Below are 27,851 nucleotides of genomic sequence, written 5' to 3'. Positions count from 1 at the left end.
TTAGTTTCGGGATAAAATCAGCTCCGAGACACCTCCTTTAGCAGGACCCAACACCATAGACAAATTTCCATGTAGATCCATAGCTAATGAAACTATTTTGTAAGATTACACGGAGAATAATTACCGTTTTCAAAGCGCAAATCAACGCTCTATTTTGCAATTTCTCGGTTTTCACTGTTCTTTTGAATTAGGAAATAATAATGTATAAATCGATTAGTTAGGAAGTCTGTATAAAACAAAATTCTTTGAAAGCCTCTTGGGATTATTCAGGATATTTAAGTCACAGCGGAGCTACTGTCATTTTAATATCTGCAACATTAACAAGTACAACCATGATATTTCGTTGTTTTTTTTTTTTTTTTTTTTTTGTTTTTTTTTTTTTTTGATTTGTTTTCTGCTCTTTTTTTCTTATATATAATTTAAAAAATCTATATTATTTATTTAAAAAAAAAACACTTGAAAAAAAAAATTGCCGCAATTTATGCAGCGTGATTTTATTAGAAAGTTTGATTTAGGCACACAACGCGATGTAACCGTGCAGAATCGATTTTAAGCGTACATGTTACACTACAGTACACTAACATCATCGCATGTACACATTGCAAATGGGCCGGTGAAATGAAACTTAAAAGATTTTCATTCATCAGTCTCGACAGATTGGCACTATTAATGCCGTATATACCTTAAAATTAAATTGTTAAACAAGCTCTCAGTTAAATATCTCTCAATATTCACATGTTTACTAAAATCCAGATTTAAACACGTAAAGGTATATTTCGGCAATCAATGCGGACTGATCCGGTACTCGCGACCGTTCTCCCAATAATCCGTGCAAATCGTGTTTCTCAACAATATAATTGGATTGCCTAAATATGCTTTACACAACTCGATAGTGTGGATCAGACTATGTACACAAGTCAAGTCAAGTCAAGTAAATTTTATTGATAATGTCGCATTAATGTAACAAGCAAACATAAGCTCTAATGCATAGATCCCTGCATGACCCTAACCATTCTGATTCAAATTATCAGATTAGTGGATTACAATAGGAATTTCACCACAACCTACTTTTGAACAAAAGAACACATGGCAATGTTTGTGGGTAAATCTATTGTTATTTAAAGTAAAGGTCATAGTAAGGATCTATCAATGAGCTATTCACGCCGATTATGGACGAATATTATAATGAATACATAGAATAAAACATATATATGAAAGCATGGTTATGACATACAGTACAAGGTAAATTAATATAAGGAATACAGCATTACACGAAAATGTAATTACACACATTTAGTAATAAGAGATTATATACATGTTAAGACCAGTATGGATATAAAAGCATTAAAATACTATTATGTACCACAGTTCAAAAGATCAGACGCCCACGATAAACACTGAATAAAATTCCCGGGAATTTCATGGTCAGTGATTAAGGAAGATTGGCAATAATCTCACAAATAGAAAATAGCAGAGAAAACCAGTCAGACATTGACCAGATTTATGATAATCTGTGTAACAGTATTTTAGCAGAAACTGAACTATAACTCAACAGCAAACAGCGAAAGGTTTAACAATAAAAAGCCATATTGGAGTGAAGAATTATCGAACTATGGAACGATTTAAATGCAAAATAGAAACTATTCTTTAAATGTAAAAACTCTAGAAGTGTGAAAACAGCATTAAGAAGGGAATATTTCAGCCAGAGACAAATTTGATAAAACACTACGTGACACGGAGCACTTTTATAGGAAGTCATTTGCAGACGACATTGTGCCAAATGTCGACCATGAACCCCACGGAAATCTGGGACAAAATCAACAAAGTTGGTCCAAGATCGAATAAAATAATTCCAGAAGAAATAATGGATTATAATGGGAAAGTTTTATGTGAAGAAAGACTGGTTCTTGAATTGTGGAGAAAAGACTGAAAATCTCAATCGCAACTACTCGGCCCTTTCCGTCAATCTCCGGATAAAGACCTCGAACACAATAGTATGAATACACGGATCGGAAGCGGTATTACGGTCCGACCTACGCTATAAAATTTAAACATGTAAACAAATAGTAAATAGATGTTGTGATATGTTGACTAACTTTTTTCATGATATTACATAAATGTCAACTTATATTATGTAAATTAATAAATATAAAGTAAATAATACACTTTTTACATGATGATACATATGTTCCAAGAAACCGAATGTACACAATGTTTACCTGTCTATGATATTACATATTTAGTTAAAAATATGTGTCAGTTGACATAATAACATAAATTCGAACTGTCAGACATACAATTCAGTCATAATGTTATCAATTACACTTTATTTTACAATGGATGTCAAATAATTACATCGTTACACATTAAACTACATGTTTGTTTACATCACGTGTTGATCTACTTTCAATACATATTATGTCCGAGATGATTATTGGTAATCGGCGAGGTGTTCCGAATGCTGAAAAATCTATACAGTACGGATTTTAACTCAGAACACTTTGCGCAAAAGTACAAAACTGCTTTTAGAAAACATTATGGACGATCCGTTATACAATCTGAACGAGTCTCTAAATAAAAACATAACCATGGGGAAGCTTACTGAATGGTTTGACTACAATTCCGGAGCAAAGCAGGGAGATAATATGTCACCGACAATATGTTCCGTTTTCATCAATGATTTCGTGAAAGAAATTGAGGATTTTAACATTGGTTACGAGATAGGAGAAAAAAAAAAGAAACCGACCTTCAAAAACTATTAAATACGCTTCATGATTGGTGTAAGCGGTGGTGCGTCCTGATAAACAGTGAAAAATCTAAATTTGTTCCTTTCCGGAAAGGGAGAGCGTCGCAAACTACACATGACTTTAGAATAGGAAATTACGTGCTTGAAAATGTTCAGATTTATAAGTGTGTTGGCTTAGTATTCAGCAGTAATGAAAATTTCTCACGTAATGCAGACACTCTCGGAAAAGCTGCAGGGAGAGCACTCGGAAAGATAATCTCAAAAATTCACCCATTAAAATCTATCAGTTATAACTTTTGGAAAAACTGTATAATTCGTGTTTAGTACCAATATTAGATTATTGCTCTGGCGTTTGGGGATACCTTTAGAAAATGTGCAACACCGGGCAATCAGGTATTATTTGGGTGTTCACCGTTTTGCACATGTTCTTGTCATAACGGGAGATGAGGAAACTATAGACGGTGGATTAATATTATCCGTTACTGGAATAGACTTCTTTCATTCAATGAATCGTCTTACAAGGAAAATATTTGAAACGGATTATAGTTTATGTTCAAATAATTGGTGTAGTGATCTGAAAGAAATACTATCTTAATCGGTTTAGCTGAGTACTACAACAACAAAATGGTTATAAATCTTGACCTTGCGCACTCTAAAACTAAGAACTTATACTTAATTCAAAACAGAGTTTAAGACTGAAAAATATGTCACTTTGAGTATGAAAAGAAACGAACCCAGTTAAGGTGAGGCATTCTGCCATACGCGTTGAGACAGGACGTTACATTGAGAGAGACTAGATTTTGTACCGATCAGTGTGTCGAAAACGAGGAACAGTTTGTAGCAAATTTTATAGATATGTACGTTCTGAAAACGTTGGTGAACTTTATAAAACAAATGATTTTAACTCAAAGACTGATTCAGAAATATTAGTTTTTTTGATGAATAACAAATCTAGAACACTAGCTAAATACATCGTCAAAGCATACTTGTACAGACGACAAAGCATTTAGAGATAAAGTATAGATAAATCAGTATCTTATGAACTATAAATTAAACAAAGATTATATATCGTAGGATGCCTCGTTTCAGTGACCGCCCAGTTTCAGTGATCTTTTTAAAAACTGCTGCCACTTTAAAAAGTAGTGTCTCAAAGAGTTTTTCATGGTGGGACTGTTTATTTCAACATAGTACCTTGATTCAGCTTTGAGAAAAATAGTCAGAAAATACTTTTTGTGTATGTGACATACTATTTTTCCTTGAAATCCCACTTTTTATCACCAACAAAATATTACTTAATTCTCTAAACAGAAGCTAAAATTAGCATTGCCGTTCTGCTTCCTATATTAATCAATCTATTTTCTCCTTGCATATTGATCGCTTGAGTTGATAAACACAAAACTATCAGTAAACAATGAAGTTCAAATACATATACCCCTTACATTTTCCCGTCCAAAATAGGAAATCCAAGAAGGTTCAAGTATTTTCTTACCACTGAATTTTGTTGAAATTAGTATGTCTTATCTTAAAACTTTAAGATACACTGTTCAAAGAATATCTATTAATGAAAACCAACTTTTTACTGAAAATTTGAAGCTTTATTTGATTTTGCATCAATTTTATTATACCCCACCCCCTATTTATTTATACAATTTCTATTTCTGTGACCATCCTAATCAATGTGCCCCATTTCTTATCATTGTTAAAGCTTATGTTTAGTAGTGATATTTAGTAATGTTAGAAATTAAATAGGGGTCACTGAAACGGGGCCATTTCAGTATCTGTGAGCTAAATAAGGGGTAGTTTGGTTAATGTGTGATAAATATTTATTTATAGATATTTTGCTGTTGGTTGGTCTCATATAAAGAAAAAAAGGTAACTTATCAAGAATCTCAAGTTAAAATAAGTCTCTTTCAATACTCAAAATTATTATAGTCAAACTATACTTAGGGTCACTGAAACTGGTCCCTTCCATGTTATAGCTACGATATTTACAATTGAGACTGCTGATAGAATCACTTATATTTTTATGTAAATATTTTATGTTTATGGAATGTTACTTATTTTCTACTAATAAATCTAAGGATTGATAATAATATTTTTAGAGAAAATGAATTGCAAATCATCAGAGGTTGTGATGGTTTTTGTTAAAGCTAAGAAAAAGATAGCTTTTCTTACCTCATGCCTATAAAGTGTCATTATACTAAATTTTTTCACTGTCAAGTTTAGCCAATTTTGACCCGAGAAATTTAATTTGAAAATCTTGATAGAGGTCCATAAAATAATGCCATGTGCAAAATAAATTGGCTCTGGGCCTTGGAAAAAGATTTTTACTAATATTCCTTTTGGTTGCCATGGCAACCAGATTTCTGTATAAAGTCAGATTATTTGAACAACTTTAGAAACCCTTCGCCCGTGAAATAATCCTATCAAGTTTGGTTGAAGTATGACTTGTGTTTTAAGGAAGATTTTTTTTTAAGTTCACCATCGCTATTATGATAAGGTATATTACCAGAGGTGGGATACGATATTATTTGAACATGTTTTGTAGAGGTTCACTACTACTTAGAAATGCCTCATGCGAAATTCTCTAGCCCTTTTGGTCTTTGAGGATTTTTTAATATGAACTATTTGTATACAAGGAAAACCAGTCACCTCATGACATAGCCAATTTTGACCCTAGGGCTATAATCTGTACAATCTTTATAAAGGTTCATTATGGATTGTTTCATGCTAAATATCTAAGTTACATGTACAGCCCTATTGATTTAAGAGAAGATTTTAAGGTTCTTACAATATACATGTAAGGAAATACGTAGGACCCCTAGAGGTGAATCCCATTTTGATTCATGAAACACAATCTAATATGTTTCGGTAGAGGACTTGTAGAGGACGTTATAAACTACATATCAAAAGCTCTGGGCCTTTTACTTTCAGAAAAGAATATTATTGAAATTTGCATTTTAGATCCCAACCTTTATCCCTATTACCTACTTATTTAACCGACCAAACCCATTTAACAACTTTGATAGGGGGCTACCAAATGATAATTCCTGTGTAGTTTGGTCAATACAGGGTCATTGATTTCAAAGGAGATGTTTTTATGGAATTTTTGATGATGCACAAGACTGATGACGGACAAAAGAGGAAGGATCACAGCTGCTCACCATAAGCAGGTGGTGTTCAGGTCAGCTAAAACTATGAAGAAAATACTTGACACTTTAAGATATTAATTGGAACAAAATATGTATTCTCCTTTCCAATTTTGGTCTATATAAAACAACAAAACATTACTTTTATATCATTTATATTCAAAAGCAATCTATGATTAAAATGACATAGGATTTGAAATGGGGGAAACCCATAGCTACAAGATAACTTTACATATGGATTACTATATACATGAAAACTTACAGAATAATTTAAAGATGTACAAGGCTCATCTTTGAGTGAAATATTTTTGTTGCAGAAATTTATTGAAATCTATGGTATTCATACTGAATGTCTAATTTGAATAAAAGAACACACAAAAAGTGTACTGAAACCTGCATTCCGTATAACGGGTCAAGTAAAGTTTATCATTTATTAAAAAAACTGCCAGTCTTTTTAACCACACTGTGTATTCATTCTGTATTTACCTACAGCGTGTAGAGGTCAAAATATAACATATGTAGTCTGTGTGTACTCAAAACATGTTTATTTTACATTTACAAAGAGACTGTGTAGCAATTATCACTAATTTCAAATATCAAATATGAGCCTAGTATATCTTTAAGTACAACACATGTCTAGAACAATAGAAACCTTGGTACAACACATGTCTAGAATAATAGAAACCTTGAATCTCCTTTTCAAAAATGACCTAAAAAGTATGAAAAATACATTTTTAAATACATGTATAAACACTGACATAAAGAGTATACCAGAAAGAGATAACAAACCAATAAGCTCCAAAAAAATGGAGATAATAAGCACAAACCTGTGTGTCTTTCAATATAAATATCATAAAGTAATCAGAAGGCTATGATGGCTATAGAACGCTTACCTGAGATCTTTAGTTCGGAAAGTTCATAATTCTTTAATGGAGAAAAAAAATTTCGTCATGTTTGGGCCTTGTAAATTTTTATTCCCAGGAGCATGACTTACAGAACTTGTATGTAGTGGATCATGTAATTACTCAAGAAAAATTAAATACATGTGCATTTCTTTGTGAAATTATTGACTTTCACAGAGGCCTGTTTTGACCTTTATAGCATGATTCATTTATATGCTGTAGAGTATTATAAGAGATTTGCACTGTAGATTCTTGGATCATTTTAAGAAAAATCAATTTAACTTTCAGTTACTGTAATATACTCTCTGCATCAGGCTGGAACCATACAAACTGTTGAAGAAGGTAACCTAACGATCATTTTTTGGGATAAAGTTGGTAAAGTGAAGCCCCATGTATTATAAAGAAAATAAGGAGGCGTGGATAAAGAAAAGACAACAGGCATCATTCTATCACACAAACTCACTTCTCAGCACACAGTGCTAAGGTGAGCTAAAAGGCAAAATTCATTTGGTGTAAAAAAAGTTCAAACAAGATTGCATTATTACAAAAATGCTATGCCACTGCATTATTAATTAAAATCAATTGTCACAAATATCATGCACTATGTAGTACCACAATCACAATGAAGAGTCAGATGTCCAGATGTCATAGCTGTATTTAAATTTAAAAAAAATGAGGTCACTAGGTCAAAATGTAAGTCAAATGGTGTAAGACATCAATTCTATATCCGCTTTATATATCAAATAATGAACAAGTTTTTATATACATATCAGGAAAATAATTTACCCTGGGAGGGTTTAAATTGTTACCATATGTAAATCCTGAAAACCTTTTACCCCCAGGAGCTAGGCCAATTTTGACCCCACTGCCATAATGTGAACAATCTTGGCATAGGTCTACATGACGATGTTTCATGAGAAATATCCTAGTTCTACCCCTTGATATTTTCAAGCAGACAATTTTTTTTTACTATATATATTATTATATAAGGAAAACATATGACCCCTCAAGGCTGGACCAATTTTAACCCCAGGACTTTAATTTGAACAATCTTTGTAGAGGTCCATAGGACAATGCCTTATTATCTTTATACTAGGCCTTCTGGTTCTTCTTTTTATAATTTTTACTTTATAAATATAATGGTGGAGGAAGACCTTAGGTGCCCCTTTGTACATTATTTCAGGTACAAACTGGCACTTAAGTAGAACCACTAACATTCCGTAAGCTAGCTGGATAGCTTTCTCACTTGAAAAATCTGGTGTTGCTGACGCGGCTCGAACCAACAATGGTGAGAGGCAAGTGATTTGAAGTCAATGACCTTAACCACTCTGCCATGTAGGCCCCTTTTACTATTTACATTTAAGGAAAACACATGACCCCCATGGGCGTAGCAACTTTTGACACCAGGGTATTTTTTTAAGTTCACTTAATAATTTATATAATATACACACACATACACAGGTGAATCACTATATGCCACCTACCTTTTGGTCGCATAACAAATAAAAAATGTCACAGATTTAACAATATTTGACAAATAATGTCTAGAAACAATAACTTTAAAAACATTTCAAAGTAAAAACATGTGTACATATTTTTAACAAAAACTTAACATTCAGTTAAAGGGCCTATCATTTTCAAAACAAGACACTTTCTTTTTTGAATTTAAAATTTTTTTGCACATGCACTATTCATTTTATAATGATATTTGTGCTGACTATAGTCTGACTTCAGTTTAACTGTTACAATGAGTTTTAGACTGCCTTTACAAATGTAAAATCCAACATAAAGACAGCAATTTGATCAATCGCATCAAAGACAAAACTTGGGGTAAAATCTTGTTAGAATAACAACTCTTGATACAACCGTAATAAAATAAATCCTTACAAAATTATAGTTATTGAAAATAAAGTGCTAGCCAACTTTCTTTGACAATTATGACAAACAAATATCAAAGGTCCAATATTAAACACATCTATTTAGCAAAGTAATAAATTCTACTAAATCAGATTATGATCACAAGGCAGACAAAAAAGTGAGTCCAGTATCACCCCTTTCACATTCTATGATGGAGGTATGGCATCAATGTTGTAAATAAAACACAGGCCTCAGAAAAAATAATAGACTGATATTCTTCACCACATGTTTGTTAAATGCTTGTAAAAATTACTCATTAAAATTATGTCTATTACTTTGCTCTGGAATTACATCTTCAGGAAGAGCTTTGTCATACATAATTAACATGATAAAATAAAACTAGATTGTCCTTAATAACCTCAATGATTTCCTGCAAAAACATACTTATGAAAAGAAGCAAGAAATGTTTGTAAAACATGTATGCCCCCTTCATCAGCATGTCAAAAGTTGCATTCAATGTTACATATGCAAAAAAGAGAAATATGATTACAGTGAAACATGCTTTTACAACTTTCAAAGGACATAGAAAATTTCTTTGTCATATCCGAAATTTCTTTTATATCCATACGATAAAATTTTGGTTAGTGTGTGGATATTACATATTTTGTAATGGTCATTTATACAACTGATTCAACTGTATGTCATGTTAAAACATTTGGATCATTTACATTGAAAAAAAAACACAAAGTACATGTTGCTATGTTTAGTCAATATTTACAATATTGTTATCAACATACACAATGATAAAAACATGATCATTATTTAATTTCATAAACATTTTGTCAAGCTATTCAAGAAATATATTCAAACCTTTCAAGACTTGATAAAGAATTTTAAATTTTCTGTCTTGGTGATAGCTTTAAGTGTCATTGCTCTATCCATTTTTTGAACAATATCACTAAATATCATCAAAAAAGACTATATAGATGATGCCAAACTATCACATTGTTTGACCTTTGTTTAGAATACTCATCTGGACCAGTGCATTGTTAATACAAGGGGTGTTTATTTTTATTTATATTTTTCATTGGTAATATTTAACGGTATCTTTACCATGAATACTACCCTATTTTTCAGTAGTTTTTTCATCATTATCAGTTTTTAATTATGCAGGAAGTATTATGATACTTTGAAAGCATCAATACCAGCATTTATATCATAAAAAATACACAAAACATGGAAATCAGTATCAATTTTTATGGGACTGTTCTTATTCTTCACAAACTAATAGTTTCAACATTTTTTTGCACATTATAGAACTTTTTACAGGTAAATATGTAATAACAAATCATGCAATTATTTTCATGTATAACTGGTAACAGTAATTAACCGCCAACATCAATTATCTGATGCCTGTTTGATAAAAATGTGAAAAATAAAATCGCAAAATTAAAACTGATTTATGTTAAAATATGCATCATTAGTTTTTAAATTTCTTTGCTATAACCATTTTTCGTTGTATCCAAATTCCCTTTAAGCATGTGACAAAAGATATAAATAAAGAAGAGTGAAAGTTGGGGAATATTTTTCCCTTCATTATTACCTTTTTTCATTATAAGCATGTTCATTATATGTGAGCTCCAGTGTACTTTTTGGTGAGAAAATAGGAGTTTTTTGGACTTAAATGGCAAAGGCTGTGGAAAACTTTGATGATATCAGTAATGTTATACATGCTTTAATAAACTGTCAATATGCAGTTTCAGAGCTTGGGCCACTGGGTTGTCAAGCTATTGGTCTGAATCATTTTGGCATACATGGTCAATGTAATCCTTGATCTTTGACCCCAAAATCTATAAGGGCAATTTACTGGCCAAGGTAAATGCACAGTTAAAGTTTGAGAGCCAAAGGACCAATGAATTGTTGATTTATTAGTCAGAAACTGTCTGACATAGAAGGTCAATGGGAGTTTGACCTTTGACCCTGTGACCCCAAAATTTATCAGGATCTTTTACTGGCTAAAATCAGCGCACCTATCAAGTTTGAGGGCCGATGGCCTAAGAGTTGTTGAGTTATTGTTTGGACAGTGTTTTGATATATAAGGTCAAAGTGACTGTGACCTTTGGCCTCTTGACCCAAAAATAAATAGGGTCATCTACTGGCCAAGATCAACACACCTGTCAAGTTTGAGGGCTCAAGGCCTATCGGTTGTTGAGTTATTGGTTGGAAACAACTTTTACATACCAGGTCAATGTGATCTTGACTTTTGACCCCTTATGCTTAAAATCAATATTGTCATCTACTGAAGGCCATGGGCCCATAGGCTGTCAAGTTATTGATCAGAAACAGTTTTGACATACAAGGTCAATTTGACCTTGACCTTTGCCCTAGTGACTCCAAAACCATAAGGGGTCATGCACAATTCCCATAATAGACGTTTAAACATATATCTTTTTTTAATTTTAGAGGCCCCTAAAAGGGGCCAATCAAAATAATATGAGCAAACTTGATAAAAGACTACCCAACAATGCAACAGACTCAGTTTGGTGATCATCCATCTATTAGTTCTGTAGAAATAGACATTTAAAGGTATTTCTATTTTTAGCTTAAGCGGCCCCTAAAAGGGGCCAATCAAATTCATATGAGCAAACTTGATAAAAGACTACCCAAGAATGCTACAGACAAAGTTTGGTGATCATCCATCAATTAGTTCTGTAGAAGAAGATATCTAAAGGTTTTTCTATTTTTAGCTATAGAGACCCCTAAAAGGGGCCAATCAAATTAACATGAGCAAACTTGATAAAAGATTACCCAAGAATGCTACAGACAAAGTTTGGTGATCATCCATCCTTTATTCTGTAGAAAAAGACATTTAAAGGTATTTCTATTTTTAGCTTAAGCGGCCCCTAAAAGGGGCCAATCAAAATAATATTAGCAATTTTGATAAAAGACTACCCAAGAATGCTACAGACAAAGTTTGGTGATCATCCATCAATTAGTTATCTAGAAATAGACATTTTATGGTATTTCTATTTTTAGCTTTAGTGGCCCCTCAAATTAATATGAGCAAACTGAATAAAACACTACCCGAGAATGCTACCAACAAAATTTGGTGATCATCCACCAATTAATTCTGTAGGAGAAGATGTTTAAAGGTTTTTCTATTTTTAGCCCTAGGAACCCCTAAAAGGGGCCAATCAAAAAAATATTAGCAAACTTGATAAAAGACTACCTAAGAACGCTAAAGACAAAGTTTGGTAGTCATCCATCAATTAGTTCAGTAGAAATAGACGTTTAAAGGTTTTTCTATTTTTAGCTTTAGCGGCCCCTAAAAGGGACCCAATCAAATTCATATGAGCAAATTTGATAAAACACTACCAGAGAATGCTACAGACAAAGTTTGGTGATCATCCATCAATTAGTTCTTTAGCAGAAGATGTTTAAAGGTTTTTCTATTTTTAGCCCTAGAGACCCCAAAAAGGGGCCAATCAAAATAATATGAGCAAACTTGATAAAAGACTACCCAAGAATGCTACAGACAAAGTTTGGTGATCATCCATCAATTACTTCTGTAGAAGAAGATATCTAAAGGTTTTTCTATTTTTAGCTATAGAGACCCCTAAAAGGGGCTAATCAAATTAACATGAGCAAACTTGATAAAAGACTACCCAAGAATGCTACAGACAAAGTCTGGTGATCATCCATCAATTAATTCTGTAGAAAAAGACATTTAAAGGTATTTCTATTTTTAGCTTGAGCGGCCCCTTACAAGGGCCAATCAAATTCATATGAGCAAACTTGATAAAAGACTACCCAAGAATGCTACAGACAAAGTTTGGTGATCATCCATCAATTACTTCTGTAGAAGAAGATATCTAAAGGTTTTTATATTTTTAGCTATAGAGACCCCTAAAAGGGGCCAATCAAATTAACATGAGCAAACTGAATAAAACACTACCCGAGAATGCTACCAACAAAATTTGGTGATCATCCACCAATTAATTCTGTAGGAGAAGATGTTTAGGGGTTTTTCTATTTTTAGCCCTAGGAACCCCTAAAAGGGGCCAATCAAAAAAATATTAGCAAACTTGATAAAAGACTACCTAAGAACGCTAAAGACAAAGTTTGGTGATCATCCATCAATTAGATCAGTAGAAATAGATGTTTAAAGGTTTTTCTATTTTTAGCTTTTGCGGCCCCTTAAAGAGGCCAATCAAATTCATATGAGCATATTTGATAAAACACTTCCCAAGAATGCTACAGACAAAGTTTGGTGATCATCCATCAATTAATTCTGTAGAAAAAGACATTTAAAGGTATTTCTATTTTTAGCTTGAGCGGCCCCTAAAAAGGGCCAATCAAATTCATATGAGCAAACTTGATAAAAGACTACCCAAGAATGCTACAGACAAAGTTTGGTGATCATCCATCAATTACTTCTGTAGAAGAAGATATCTAAAGATTTTTTCTATTTTTAGCTCTGCTGTCCCCTAAAAGGGGCCAATCGGAATGACATGTGCAAATTCAAGTGTGACTGTCACAAGGATGCTACAGACCAAATTTGAAGTAAATCTGCTAGGTAGTTTCAGAGAAGAAGACGATTGTTGACGCATGACAATGGAGCATCCCCCTTTGATACTAATAGCTCACCCTGAGCCTTCGGCTCTGGTGAGCCAAAAAAGGCTGACCCCTAATTCTTATTTTATTCAGAATGTTTTTGTAATCATTTTCAATGATCATGCAAAGTTTAAATATATTCTATCATGTTGTTTTTATTATTTATATTTTATTATCTCCTACAACTTCATATAATCTGAAAGCAACCCTTTGAAAAAAACTACATTTTACATTTACTTTACACAATAAAATAATCTTATGAGCACATTTTTAATTTGTATCATATGTAAATATTGTAACAACAGTATTTCAACAAAATGATAAAAGAATTTAAAAACAGAGTTTAAGTCCAAAATTTTGATCAAAGCTAGATCTGCTAAAGCAAAAATAAATTACTTAATAATGAAATAAAATGAAAACTCCTATGTATGTGTCAATAGAAATACATTTATGTGGTTGTTATCAATATTTCAAAACAACAAAATGTGACAGATACAAAATAAAAACAAATCATTTAGGAAACAGATGAAATAGTGAGGAAATGGTCAGTGTAAGAAATTGGAATTACTGTACTAGTGCACTGTATGTTATCAGATGTGAAAATCAGGTCCAATTTTCTTCCCAGCTGATGAGCTGGCTTTTCTACATATTTGTCCTACTATGCCTAAACAGAACATTTTACCTAAGTTATTTCAAAATTCTTTGATGGGTAAAACAGATGGAGTCCATTTCTTCATCACCCTTTTTTCTTCCAAAAATATTTACAAAGTCCTTTGATCCATGGAGAAGTATAATAGACCGAACATAAAATAAACCCTATAACAGACTATTTTAATCTTTGACCTCTACATGTGACCTTGACCTTGGAGTAGGGATGCAGGAGTTGCGCATGACATATCGTCTTATTATTGTGACTATTTGTGTCAAGTATATGAAAATCCTTTGATTAATGAAAAAAGTTATGGAACGGACATGGCAAATACCCTCAAATAGACAATGTTGATCTTGAATGAGTAAGTGGGACCTTGACCTTGGAGGAATGGGTCTGGTTTATCAACATGACACATCGTCTTATTGTAACAAACATTTGTGCCAAGTTATTTCAAATGCCTTTGATAAATGACAAAGTTATGGACCTGACACAAAAGTGTGATGGATGGACGGACTGACAGATGTACATACTTACAAAATGGTACTTATGTGACTTTCCTTTTGATCTTTTTAGTCACAAGCCCTAAAAAAGACACACAAGTAAAAACTGAATGAATAGGATCAAAGAAAATATACCGTTACTTATTGTTCTTCTAGTCACACAAGTATCTCTGTGTTTGTACGGACAGACGGACAGAGCCTTTTACTATATCCCCCTTTTTTCTTCGAAAAGGCAGGGGACAATAAGCTAATTTTGTTGGTTATGCACTATTACTGGTATTATACAATAAAATATCCTTTTCAGATAACCTCTGACAGCAAAGTGCTGAGATCAAAAATGCATGTTCCCTTAGTCACGAAATATATTATTTCATCCAAGGGTCCCCTTGACATTTGCTGAGCAGGCTGCAAATTTAAACTTTCTCACTTATTGTGAGAAAAGACTGAAATAACCTAATCTAATGAGCATTGATAATGGGATGAAGTTCTGGCTCAAACATCTCCCTAACTTCACTTCCATGACCACATTCAAAAGTTAAACATTTCTGATATGTACTCAGTTGTTTACTTACATGTTTGGGAAAGTCTGAAGTAAAACCACAACTCTTCATGTGTTCTGTTACTCCAGAGCACGTTAAACTATAATTAATACCTAGCCAAAGAGCTAACAATGCAGACTGATAGAGTCTGCCTGTTGGAGCCCACAGCTTTATTACTTTACTTTCAAGCAATATATCATGTTCACTGTCATATAAAAAGATCACAAACTGATCTTTAGCAATACCAATACTTGGAATAAGGTAGTTTTCATAAGTTGTTTTCTCTTTTTTCTCCAGGAATGAAAACACAATTGTCTGTGCAATCAGCTGATCCCTGTATTTAGCTGGAAATTCATGAGACAGCTTAACTTCAAATGATGACTTATTTCCTTCACAAATCTCTTCATCCTCTTCTTCTGCAACAGTGATAGGTACTTCAGAGCCCAAGATCAGGTCTAGGTCACCATGCCACACAGAAGGATACCCTGTAGAACAAGATTGCATTTGTGAAACAAGAGCACTACAAAGGTGGCGCAATATATGCCAGAAAGTAGATTTGTATTAAGTAATCAAAAATAATGCAGACCCGGACAAGAAAATTAACTGGAAAATGTTTTATCTTGATTATTCATATGATTATGTGTTACCACAAGGGTGAAGAAATTTTTGACTTTAGGTACATGATTAATAAAACTTCTGTAAAGGTCAACTAGGCAATGCTAATTAAAAAAGCTCTGAGAATTGTAGTTTATCAGATTATTGAATTTGTTAACATAAGAACACATGTCAAATATAGGGTCAGAGGGGGAATCTATTAATTGTACACATTCAGAGCAAAAGGGCTAAGGAGCAGGACCCTCCACGTTTCTCAGTGCTTGATAGTAAAAGCACATTATTTACACTACTGACCTTGACCTTATGACCTCAAATGAGTAAGGGAGGTAGAACCCATCACTATGCATCCACTCATAAAGTTTGAAGTCCCTAGTTATATGCAATGTTATTTTATGGCCAATTTTAGATTTCAACATACAAGGTGGCAGTGACCTTGACATCTGACTTTATGAACTGAAAATGGGTGTGCAAGGTAAATTCATATAAGAAGCTTGAAGTTACTAGGCATTTGCATTTTCATTTCAGGCAAGTTTAAGTTCTTGCTATAACAAGTACCAGTGACCTTGACCTCTGATATTTTGACCTGAAAATGGTTGTGAAAGGTAGAAGTCATCAAGGCACATGCAGTGATTAAGTTAGATGTGCATACTGCATCAGAGACACATAAAAATTATCGAGACACGTGGTTTCAAAACATCTGGTGGTTTGTGAAGAAAACAAGGGGGCCATTGAATTTGAACAACTTTGGGAGAGGACCTATAGATGATACCATATACCAACTATCAAAGCTCTGGCCCATGTGTGTTTTTTGAAATCTTTTTCTGGCCCCATGACCTACATATGCAACAGACTGGAACCATTTGAACAAATTTAAAAGGGGACCACCCAAGGATCATGTTGATGTGCAGTCACTGGTTGCAGAGGAGATGTTGTATGTTCAAAAGTTGACGACGCATGACACACTGTGACGCATGACGGACACAGGGCCATCACAATAGCTCACCCTGAGCATTGCTCAGGTGAGCTAAAAATTAGGCAGTAATTTGTATGTACTGTTTTATCAGTTAAACTCCAACTGTGTCAGATGAAAGCCCCATCCAGTAAATTACTGTTAAAGTCACAAAAACTTTGCGAATGACCAAAAGTGGACTTTTTGTGTGCAAAAATATTTGCGAAAATATGATTTCTTGAATTATCTAATACTGTTGTTTGTGATATCAGAAATTACGCAGGTAAAGAATATGAGTTCGCCTTTATTGTTATCGTTTCATTCATTCAGTTGTTTGTTTGATATGTTTGTTTTAATTGTTTTGAAAAAAACATTATTGTTCGATAAACGACCTGAAGGCACAATTATTTATACTATTCTAAAATATTCTTTTGTTATATTAATAGCCTATTGTGTTATTGACACATATAATTGTTACATTACAAAATTTTGATTTGTAAATAACAAACTTAACCAAACAAGCAATAAAAACAATTTAAGAAATCTAAACAGTTAAACTTATCCATGTAAGATGCTTGATAAAATTTGTTTTAAAACTAAAATAAAAGATAGTTTGCCATAAACAGAAATAATTTTTGCTCGATCAAATGTTTGCGAATAATCGCAATTCGCAAATATTTCCACGTCACAAAATTAACCACTTATACAGTAAATCTTAAGCAAGTATTGCTTGACTTTTTCAATTTGTGATCAGAACATCCCTTTTTGCATGAGTGGGAATTGCATGACCTCATATACTGTTGAAGTATTTTTGTTTGTTTCACAGAGAATGTTTTGTCAACAATCTATAAGCAAGAAAAATATATTCAAGTGCCCTTGACCTTTTGACCTGAAAATGGATGTGGAAGGTAGATCACATCTAAGTGTATCCATATTAACATTTTGAAGTCACTAGGTATGTGCACTTTAATTTAATGGCCAATTGCATATTTTGATATAGAAGGTTTGAATGACCTTACCCATTATAATTTTGACTTGACAATGGGTTTGGAAGATAGATGCATTTGCAAACAAAGCAATTTCATTTAATGGCAAATATTGTTTTTGTGATTGGAGGAAAACTCATCAATGTTTGAAGTTGGATGTCCCTAGGTATATGTTCTATCATTGTATGGCCCATTGAATGTTTTTTGATGTATCAGGTCCCAGTAATCTTGACCTTTAGACCTGAAAATAGGCTTGGTAGGTAGGCCTCATCAAGGTGTATCCATATTATGAAGTTTGTTATCTATTAATTAGTATTCAAATGAGTGACCATAAACACCAGTCACATACATGTCTATATATATTAAGTTACCCAAAGGGTGGGGCCAATTTTGACCAATGGGGCATGTTTGATATCAGTTTTGTATAATTCCAGGCCATGTTACATATTATCAAATAGTTAAACTCCGTGCATTGAAGTTACATACAATAAGACTTAATAATTACATACTTTCACTTTCATAAATCTATAACAATCATGCCCCCCAGCTCCTATGAATGTCTATATAAACCTTGTCATCCCAATACTCACTCACTTTAATTTTCCATCATTTGGTTCAACATTTTTCAGTTCATACAATCATAGAACACCCGAAAATGTTTCGGGCTTTTAAAAAGATTTAGTTTCTCTAAACCTTTTTTTTTTTAACTTTTACAGATTGGTCTAGTCATCTGGGTTGTTTTCAATGAATTGCTTTTTAAACAAACTGTTTTGTGAGGAAATTGTTTTTAACAGTAAATTTATGCATTAAATGTCCTTGATGTTGATACAAAGTATTTTTTCTGAAAAAAAATGACTTTAAAACTACGTGATTTTGAACATTTATGTAATTATTTTCAATGGGTATATTAAAGTCATTTTTTTGCAATTTTTTCATCAAATTATGCAATATATACATGATCATAATATCTAGGTAACTGTGTCTCAGAATTTTCTAACTTGTTCCAAACAAATATAACGTAATTTCAAATATTTTATGCAACTTTTTTCTCCATATCCATTTAGATAATTAGAGATAATAGAGCCCCTGGTTATGCAAACAAAAATCCCTCGTACCATTTCCATCACAATTGAATTCTCTTTCCTATGCTTCAAACCGCATACTATTTGCTTTATAAATAAAATATTGTCATCGCTAATTTAAAATTAGTGTCAAAACAGTGTCAAACAAGAGGGCCATGATGGCCCTGAGTCACTCACCAGAAACAACTGCTTTTCAGTGTTGGAATGTCAATATATTCTAATATTAAATTTGAGCATAAATATTTTTAAACAATAATTTGAAGAGATGCCATGACCTGGCGTTAATCAAATATGAGCAAACTTGATAAAAGACTACCTAAAACTGCTACAAAATTTGATGATCAACTATCAATTATTTCAGTAGGAAATGATGTTTGAAGGTTTTTTCTATTTTTAGCTTAAGTGGCCCCTAAAAGGGGCTAATCAAATTAATATAAGCAAACTTGATAAAAGAGTACCCATGAATGCTACAGACAAAGTTTGGTGATCATCCATCAATTACTTCTGTAGAAGATGTTTAAAGGTTTTCTATTTTTAGCTCTGCTGACCCCTAAAAGGAACCAATCGGTATGACATGAGCAAATTCAAGTGTGACTGTCACAAGGATGCTACAGAACAAATTTGAAGTAAATCTGCTAAGTAGTTTCAGAGAAGAAGATGATTGTTGACACATGACGACGGACGACAGAGGACGGACGACGGAGCATCTCCCTTTGATACTAATAGCTCACCCTGAGCCTTCGGCTTTGGTGAGCTAAAAACAGTGTTTATTTTTTCATTTTAATAAATTAATATGATTTAATGCCAGTTTGATATCTGTCCCAGCTGTCATGTAACTACCAGTGGCACTTGGTAGGGGGGAAAAAATATCTCATTACAACTACTAGTGTTCATGCTGTTAGCTGGGTAACAAATAAGATTATCACGATCATTCAATTAATAATATTTATTTTATCATCCTTTTCGTTGTGAATTATAAACAATACACCATTTACAATTAAACAACCACAAGAGCCGGTTGAACCGGGTGATGCTCCATGAACAGGTATTAGACACAGAGAAACTACTTCTTAATGATTCTCACAGTGTAAAAATGAACAAAGGAAAATAACTCTAATATTAGGCAAGGCAGATTTATGGTTTTTGGGGGCAGTGCCCCCAGATTTAACAGACCGTCTTTCACTATCCATGTCGTTCTTAATACCAAACTGACAACTCAGAAAAAACAAGTTCCTAAATATTTACCAAAATCTTCAATATGGATGTATTTGATTACAGTTTTGTTCCAATTATGATTAAACAACGTATTATATTCACTGCAGTACCTGAAGAAAACTAAAATGTAGTGTAAATATGAATAATATATCTACTTAGGCGTAGGAATACAAAAAAACTAAAAATAACGTATTCGTATCACGTGAGCGAACTTGTTTATATCACGTGACTTATTCTAAAGCTATCAAAAGCTACCAGACACGCAATCTCCCACGCAGTGATCTCCCCTTACAGGATAAGTACTGGCCATAGCGTTACCATGCACGGAGTTTGCCAGACACTGTCTACGAAATAAGATTTATTTTAGTTACATTTTATATTTCTCATTAAATGCATTAAAAAAATATGTATTTATGATTTAAATGAATAATTTTCAACGAAATGAAATTAACTTCATTAAATTATAATATACAAAAATGAAATTTTGTGCCGAAAATACATTTAACCTGGGACTTAATATGTTAACAGGACTAGCAACTTTCAACTAGATAAGCGTTCTTATGATGGCGTCCAACTGACAATCATCTACACACATGTGTGCTGATTTCTTTCACAGATTATGAAAAGATTGATGGATTTATTTCAATAAGATCATGTACATACCATTCAAAAACTAAAGAACTTTAAATTATTTTCGCCAGATGGCTTATATTTCTTTTATTTTCACCGTTTAAAACGCCCAAAAAGATACTCTTTCACAACGATTAACAAGCTAAAATGGCGGTTATTATATTATGTTCCAGATTTAACGAAAATGGCTCTACTTTATCCAGTACACGAAATTAACACATAAGGTATACGACAATATTTATTATCTTTATTTAAATGTATAAAAGTGCCTGTTTTTTTGTGATTTAACGTTTTGTATGACAAAATATAAGGAAAATATCTAATGTATGAAAAATAAATTCCAAAATCGTTGAAAAACACATTCATAAATAAGATAATACGGAAATAAGATTAATCTTTACGATCTGTGTAAACAATTAGAATAGCTAAGCAAAAATATGAAAAATAGCTAAGAAAGCGGCAACGAAAATAAAATGAATGCATCCCTGAAGATGCTACGAAAATAAGTACATACACGGAAAATAAGATCTCTTTTGATCATGATTTATATATTACTTTTGAATTAAATCAAAAGTTACTATTAAAAGTAATGAGAATTTCTTTGTTCCTATTAGTTTAGTATTGGTTAATGAATGAAAGAGTGGTGCCTTTGTTAGGCCTTAGATAGCCTAAAGGCGATTATCACCTTACTAGGGAATAATCACTCAAGGCACCACTCTTCCATGTGTTTACCTGTTTATTACATGTTTCCTGTACCATGAGAAAAAGTATGTCATTTTATATCATAACTTTCAACTTTACAGTTCCTATATATTTATAGTATATGACTGTAAAAATCAATGCCTTGAAAGGGGTTCTTTTCAGCTGATTGTTAAATTCATTGTTGAAAATAAGTTATTTCAGGAAGAAAAGCAAAACTGAAATTATAAATTTCGCTGTTTAAACTTCCTGAAACGTCCGTTATGTTAATTTTTTCCGCACTAATGTCAACAAAGGCTCTGGAACTATCATTTTAAACTAGAAATGTTACTCTTAACAGATACCCCTGTAATAAAATTATTTTTAATGTTCAGCATGCTATTGTTTTAGTCATTGCAAAAGACTGTTCCTACACACACTGCAAGTTATTTGTATCCAGTAAGTTTATTCAATGTCTTTTTCAAAAGTTTTAAAACTGTTTTTATTTGGTCATGTTAAGTTTTACCTAGGTAGAACATGAGATAAAAAAACATCAAGAAAATCTGGGATCAATATCTTAGCAATTAAAACAAGCTAAAACATGTAAACAGCACAGAGGCCACATTTATAAGTGTTATATATATATATATATATATATATATATATATGAAACTAAATTGCTGATCTTTTAGTCAGGTTAGAATCTTGATCAAGTGATGTAAAGAACTAGCTCACTAGTTTAAGTCGAAGGAAAAAATAATGTATCAAGCCACACTTATATCTATATCTTTATGAAACTGTCAGCATGTTTACCTTGATTATCATAAATTTAATTGGTCATAAGGACACCTTCCTCTTTTTTGTCTTGTTTTTACTTTTTTATAGAAACTGTAGCTTTAGAACACTAATTTAATAAATTTATTAAAGCGAGATTTTTTTTCTTGTTATTGTTGTTTGCTGTAAAACGTGTGATCTCTCCATTTTTGTCACAAAAGTGAATTTATTACACTATGCCTGTGTACGTCGTACTATCCCGACATGCACTGCCCCCATCAGTCCTCTCAGTACTTTGATTATGTATTGCAGTTCTACTTACATACAAAGTTTCTTTTTGGTACCTCTTGTAGTATCAGAGTTATGACCTGGACAAGATTCTAAGACTTAGTGTAAAAATGAACAAAGGGCAATAACTCCAAAATTAGGCAAGGCAGAGTTATCTTTCTTTTGCAATGCACTTTTACACAATGAGATCTATCTACCTACAAATTTCATATTGAGGATAGTAACTACAAAATCTCCAAAAAGAGGCAAGGCAGAGTTATGGTTGTTTTGCAATTCACTTCTATCCTATGAGATCTATCTTCCTACAAAGTTTAATGCTGATATCTCTTATAGTTTTAGAGCTATATCCAGGACAAAGTTCAAAGTGTAAAAATGAACAAAGGGCAATAACTCCAATATTAGGTAAGACAGAGTTATGTTTTTTTTCCACTGCACTTCTATCCAATGAGATCTAACTACCTTCAATGTCTCACGTTGATAACCTTTACATTTTAAAAGCTATGTCGCAGACAATGTTAAATGTGACAAGAAGGCCATGATGGCCCTTTTATCGCTCACCTGATTACTGAAGCTCTAAATGACAAGAAACAACAAATATTGTTAGCTTTGAATGAAAAGCAGATATAATGTCATCATCTTAAACTGTTGACAATGTTCATATCTGCTTCTGATATAATGTCAATGTTAACAAGGTTTTTACATATTTGGGCTGTATGACCTAATTTTTGAAATGACATGACCCATATTTGTACTTAGCTAGAAATCACTATAATAAAATTTCTGATCAATTGTCATGATATTTGAACTGAAACAGTAGCTTCTAGTGATAACAAGGTTTTCCATATTTAGGCTGTGTGACCTTGTTTAAGACCAGAGCTGACTTACATTCAAACTTGAGCTTACCAGTAGATATCACTACAACTGTCTGACAAATTTTCAGGATATTTGAACTGAAACAGTAGCCTCTAGAGTGTAAACAAGGTTTTTTCAATATGTCCCAGACAAAGTTAAATGTGACAAGAGGGACATGATGGCCCTTTTATCGCTCACCTGATTACTGAGGCTCTAAATGACAAGAAACAACAAATATTGTTAGCTTTGAGTGAAAAGCAGATATAGTGTCATCATCTTAAACTGTATGATATCATATCTGCTTCTGATATAATGTCAATGTTAATAAGGTTTTTACATATTTGGGCTGTATGATCTAGTTTTTGAAATGACATGACTTATATTTGTACTTGAGCTAGAAATAACTATAATAAAATTTCTGATCAATTGCCAAGATATTTGAACTGAAACAGTAGCTTCTAGAGTGTTAACAAAGGTTTTCCATATTTGTGCTGTGTGACCTAGTTTTTGACCTGATATGACCCTTATTCTTACTTGAGCTAGATATCATCTACTCTGACCAATTTCCAGGATATTTGGACTGAAACAGTAGCTTTTAGAGTGTTAACAAGGTTTTCAATATCTGGGCAGTGTAACCCAGTTTTGGACCCGATATGATATATTTGAACTTGAGGTAGAAACAAACTAAATAAACTTTCTTGCAAATTTGATGGGCATTTGGACTGAAACGGTAACTTCTAGAGTGTTAAAGAGCTTTTCCATATTTGGGCAGTGTGACTTAGTTTTTGACACTAGATGACTCGTATTCAAACTTGAGCTAGAAATCAACTAAACAAACTTTCTGACCAATATCCAGGACATTTGGTCTGAAACATTAGCCTCTAGAGTGTTAACAAGGTTTTCCATATCTTGGCTGTGTGACCAAGTTTTTGACCCGAGATGATCCGTATTCAAACTTGAGCTATAAATCACCTAAATAAATTTTCTGACCAATTTCCAGGACATTTGGACTGAAACTCTAGCCTCTAGAGTCTTAACAAGGTTTTTCCATATCTTGGCTGTGTGATCTAGTTTTTGACCAAAGATGACCAATATTCTAACTTGAGCTAGAAATCATCTCAAAGATTTTTCTGACCAATTTCAAGGATATTTGTGCTGAAATGGTAGCCTCTTAAGTGTTAACAAGATTTTTTAATATTTGGGTATTGTGACCTAGTTTTTGACCCAAGATGACCCATATTTAAACTTGACCTAGAAATCAACTAAACTTACTATCTGAACAATTTCCAGGACATTTGGTTTGAAAAACTAGCCTCTAGTGTTATAAAGGTTTTTCCCTCTCTTGTATGGGTGACCTAGTTTTTGACCCAAGATGACCCATACTCTGACTTGAGCTAGTAACCATCTTAAACACATTTCAGACCGATTTCCAGGAGATTAGACTGAAACAGTAGCCTCTACAGCATTAACAAGGTTTTTCCATATTCTGGCAATACGACCTAGTTTTTGATACTGGATGACCTATATTTGAAAATCGACCTAAAAATTAACTTAACAAACTTTCTGACCAATTTCCAGGACATTTGTACTGAAACAGTAGCCTCTAGAGTGTTATCAAGGTTTTTCCATATTTTGGCAGTATGACCTAGTTCTTGATACTGGATGACCCATATTTGAAATTGACCTAAATATTAACTTAACAAACTTTCTGACCAATTTCCAGGACATTTGTACTGAAATAGTAGCCTCTAGAGCGTTAACAAGGTTTTTCCATGAGATGAACCATATTCAAACTTGAGCTAAAAATCAATTAAACAAATTTTCTGACCAACTTCCAGGACAAGATTTTTCTATTTTTAACTCCTGTGACCTAGTATTTCATCAGAGGTCACCCATGATTGTACTCATCCGAGATATTAATGAGAGATATTTTGACAAAGTTTCATGATGATTGAGAAATAAATGTGACTGCTAGAGTGTTAACAAGATTTTTCTATTCTTAATTCCTATGACCTAGTTTTTCATCGTTTCTGTGACCTAGTTTTTCATCGGCGGTCACCCATGATCAAAGTCATCCGAGATATTAATGAGACAGATATTCTGACAGAGTTTCATGATAACTGAGGAATAAATGTGACTGCTAGACTAGAGTGTTAACGAACTAAAAGTGGACGGAATACAGACAATCATCGATCCTAAAAGTTCACCCTGAGCATGCTCAGGTGAGTTTAAAAAAAACAAGAGGGCCATGATGGCCCAAATTCGCTCCCCTGACCCATCAACCACATCCGAGCAATGTCTGATCCTGACCAAGTTTGATGACAATGGAGACAAAATGTGAACTCTAGTGTGTTAACAAGGTTTTTTTCCACATTTGGGCAGTGTGACCTAGCTTTTGACCCCAGGAGACCCATATTCGAACTTGACCTACAAACTAGACCTATCACTGAAGGTGATTAATACCCCCACAAGCAACCATGACGTTTGAAAAATAAGTGGTGTGAAGAATAGTTTGAAGTTGACCTATAATTTATGAAGTTTTAAGTGAGTACAAAGAATTGCAATACCAACCAGGTCTTCAAAAAGCTTGCTATACACCAAGTTTGATTACAGTATCTCATTCCTAGCTCAAGTTATCGTCCGGAAACCATTTTTCTATTTTTTAGTAACGGTGACCTCATCTTTGACCCCAGGGGGTCCAAACGCAATACCAACCCAGGTATTCATGCAAGCTTGCTATACACCAAGTTTAATTACAGTATCTCATTCCTAGCTCAAGTTATCGTCCGGAAACCATTTTTCTATTTTTAGTAACGGTGACCTCGTCTTTGATCCCAGGGGGACCAAACGCTTTACCAATCCAGGTATTCATGCAAGCTTGCTATACACCAAGTTTGATTACAGTATCTCATTCCTAGCTCAAGTTATCGTCCGGAAACCATTTTTCTATTTTTAGTAATGGTGACCTCGTCTTTGACCCCTGGGGGTCCAAACGCAATACCAACCCAGGTATTCATGCAAGCTTGCTATACACCAAGTTTGATTACAGTACCTCATTCCTAGCTCAAGTTATCGTCCGGAAACCGTTTTTCTATTTTTAGTAACGGTGACCCTGTCTTTGACCCCAGGGGGTCCAAATGCAATACCAACCCAGGTATTCATGCAAGCTTGCTAAACACCAAGTTTAATTACAGTATCTCATTCCTAGCTCAAGTTATCGTCCAGAAACCATGAAGTAGACTGACCGACCAACCAACCAACCAACCGACCGACAAGCTGACTCCTATATACCCCCCCTAAACTTCGTTTGTGGGGGTATAATTATCAAAACAACCTTCCTGGACAAATTTCCAGAATATTTCAATCAAAACTGCAGCCACTAGAGTGTTAACAAGCTTTTTCTATTTTTAGCTCCTGTGACCTAGTTTTTGACTGGAGATGATCAATATGCGAACTTAACCTAGAAATCATCAAAACAACCTTCCTGACCAATATTCAGGATATTTGGATCAAAGCTGCAGCCATTAGAGTGTTAACAAGATTTTTCTATTTTTAGCTCCTGTGACCTAGTTTTTGATCTGAAATGAGCCATCTTCGAACTTGAACTAGAACTCATCAAACACATCCTTCCTGCACAAATTTCCAGAATATTTGTATCAAAACTGCAGCCACTAAAGTGTTAGCATAATTTTTCTATTTTTAGCTCCAGTGACCTAGTTTTTGACCGGAGATGACCCATATTCCAACTTGACCTAGAAATCATCAAAACAACCTTCCTGACAAATTTCCAGAAAAGGCTATGTTTCTTCAAAACTGAAATTATAAAATTCGCTGTTTAAACTTCCTGAAACGTCCGTTATGTTAATTTTTTTCTGCACTAATGTCAACAAAGGAACTATCATTTTAAACTAAAAATGTTACTCTTCACAGATACCCCTGTAATAAAATTATTTTTACTGTTCAGCATACTATTTGTTTTAGTCATAGCAAAAGACTGTTCCTACACACACTGCAAGTTATTTGTATCCAGTAAGTTTATTCAATGTCTTTTTCAAAAGTTTTAAAACTGTTTTAATTTGGTTCTGTTCAGTTTTACCTAGATAGAACATGAGATAAAAAAAAAAAACGCAAGAAAAGCTGGGATCAATATCTTGGCAATTAAACAAGCTAAAACATGTAAACAGCCCAGAGGCCACATATATGTGTGAAACTAAATTGATGATCTTTTAGTCAGGTTAGAATCTGGATCAAGTGATGTAAAGAGCTAGCTCACCAGTTTAAGTCGAAGGAAAAGATAATGTATCAAGCCACACATATAACCATATTTTAATGAAACTGTCAGCATGTTTACCTTGATTATCACAATTTAATTGGTCATTAGGACACCTTCATCTTTTTTGTCTTGTTTTTACTTTTTTGACAAACTGTAGCTTCAGAACACTAATTTAATGAATTGCAAGAATTTGTTTCTTGTTATTGTTGTTTGCTGTAAAAAGTGTGATCACTGCATTTTTGCCACATCAGTGCATTTATTACACTATGCCTGTACGTACTTTCCCGACATGTTGAAACTTCAAAGCACTGGCCCCATCAGTCCTCCCAGTACTTTGATTAGCTCCTGTGACCAACTATTTGAGCGGAGATGACCCATATTGAACTTGACCTAGAAATCATTAAAACAACCTTCCTGACAAATTTCCAAAATATTTGGTTCAAAACTGCAGCCACTAGAGTGTTTACAAGCTTTTTCTACTTTTAGCTCCTGTGACCTAGTTTTTGACCGGAGATGACCCATATGTGAACTTGACCAACAAATCATCAAA

The 27,851-nt window shown here is 33.3% G+C and overlaps 1 protein-coding gene across 2 annotated transcripts in view; it reads right to left on the bottom strand.

The window, feature by feature from the left end:
* Positions 1-6,033: 6,033 nt before the first annotated feature.
* Positions 6,034-27,851, bottom strand: part of LOC132715679 (uncharacterized) — a 60,631-nt gene continuing 38,813 nt past the window's right edge. Inside the window, exons 3-4 of one of the 2 annotated variants that reach the window (XM_060698728.1) lie at positions 14,993-15,444; positions 6,034-14,502 (exon numbers count right to left, since the gene is read on the bottom strand). In XM_060698728.1, coding sequence (XP_060554711.1) covers positions 14,494-14,502; positions 14,993-15,444 — 461 coding nt within the window. In that variant the 3' untranslated portion in view covers positions 6,034-14,493. Of the gene's footprint in view, positions 15,445-27,851 lie in introns of both variants that reach the window. The other variant, XM_060698727.1, reaches the window with a different exon arrangement.

Source organism: Ruditapes philippinarum, unplaced genomic scaffold (assembly GCF_026571515.1).
Source record: "Ruditapes philippinarum isolate M1 unplaced genomic scaffold, ASM2657151v2 ctg719_1_1_1_1, whole genome shotgun sequence".
Taxonomy (NCBI): domain Eukaryota; kingdom Metazoa; phylum Mollusca; class Bivalvia; order Venerida; family Veneridae; genus Ruditapes; species Ruditapes philippinarum.
Note: the sequence above shows the minus strand (reverse complement) of the source record. Positions and strands in the feature narration are given on the sequence as shown.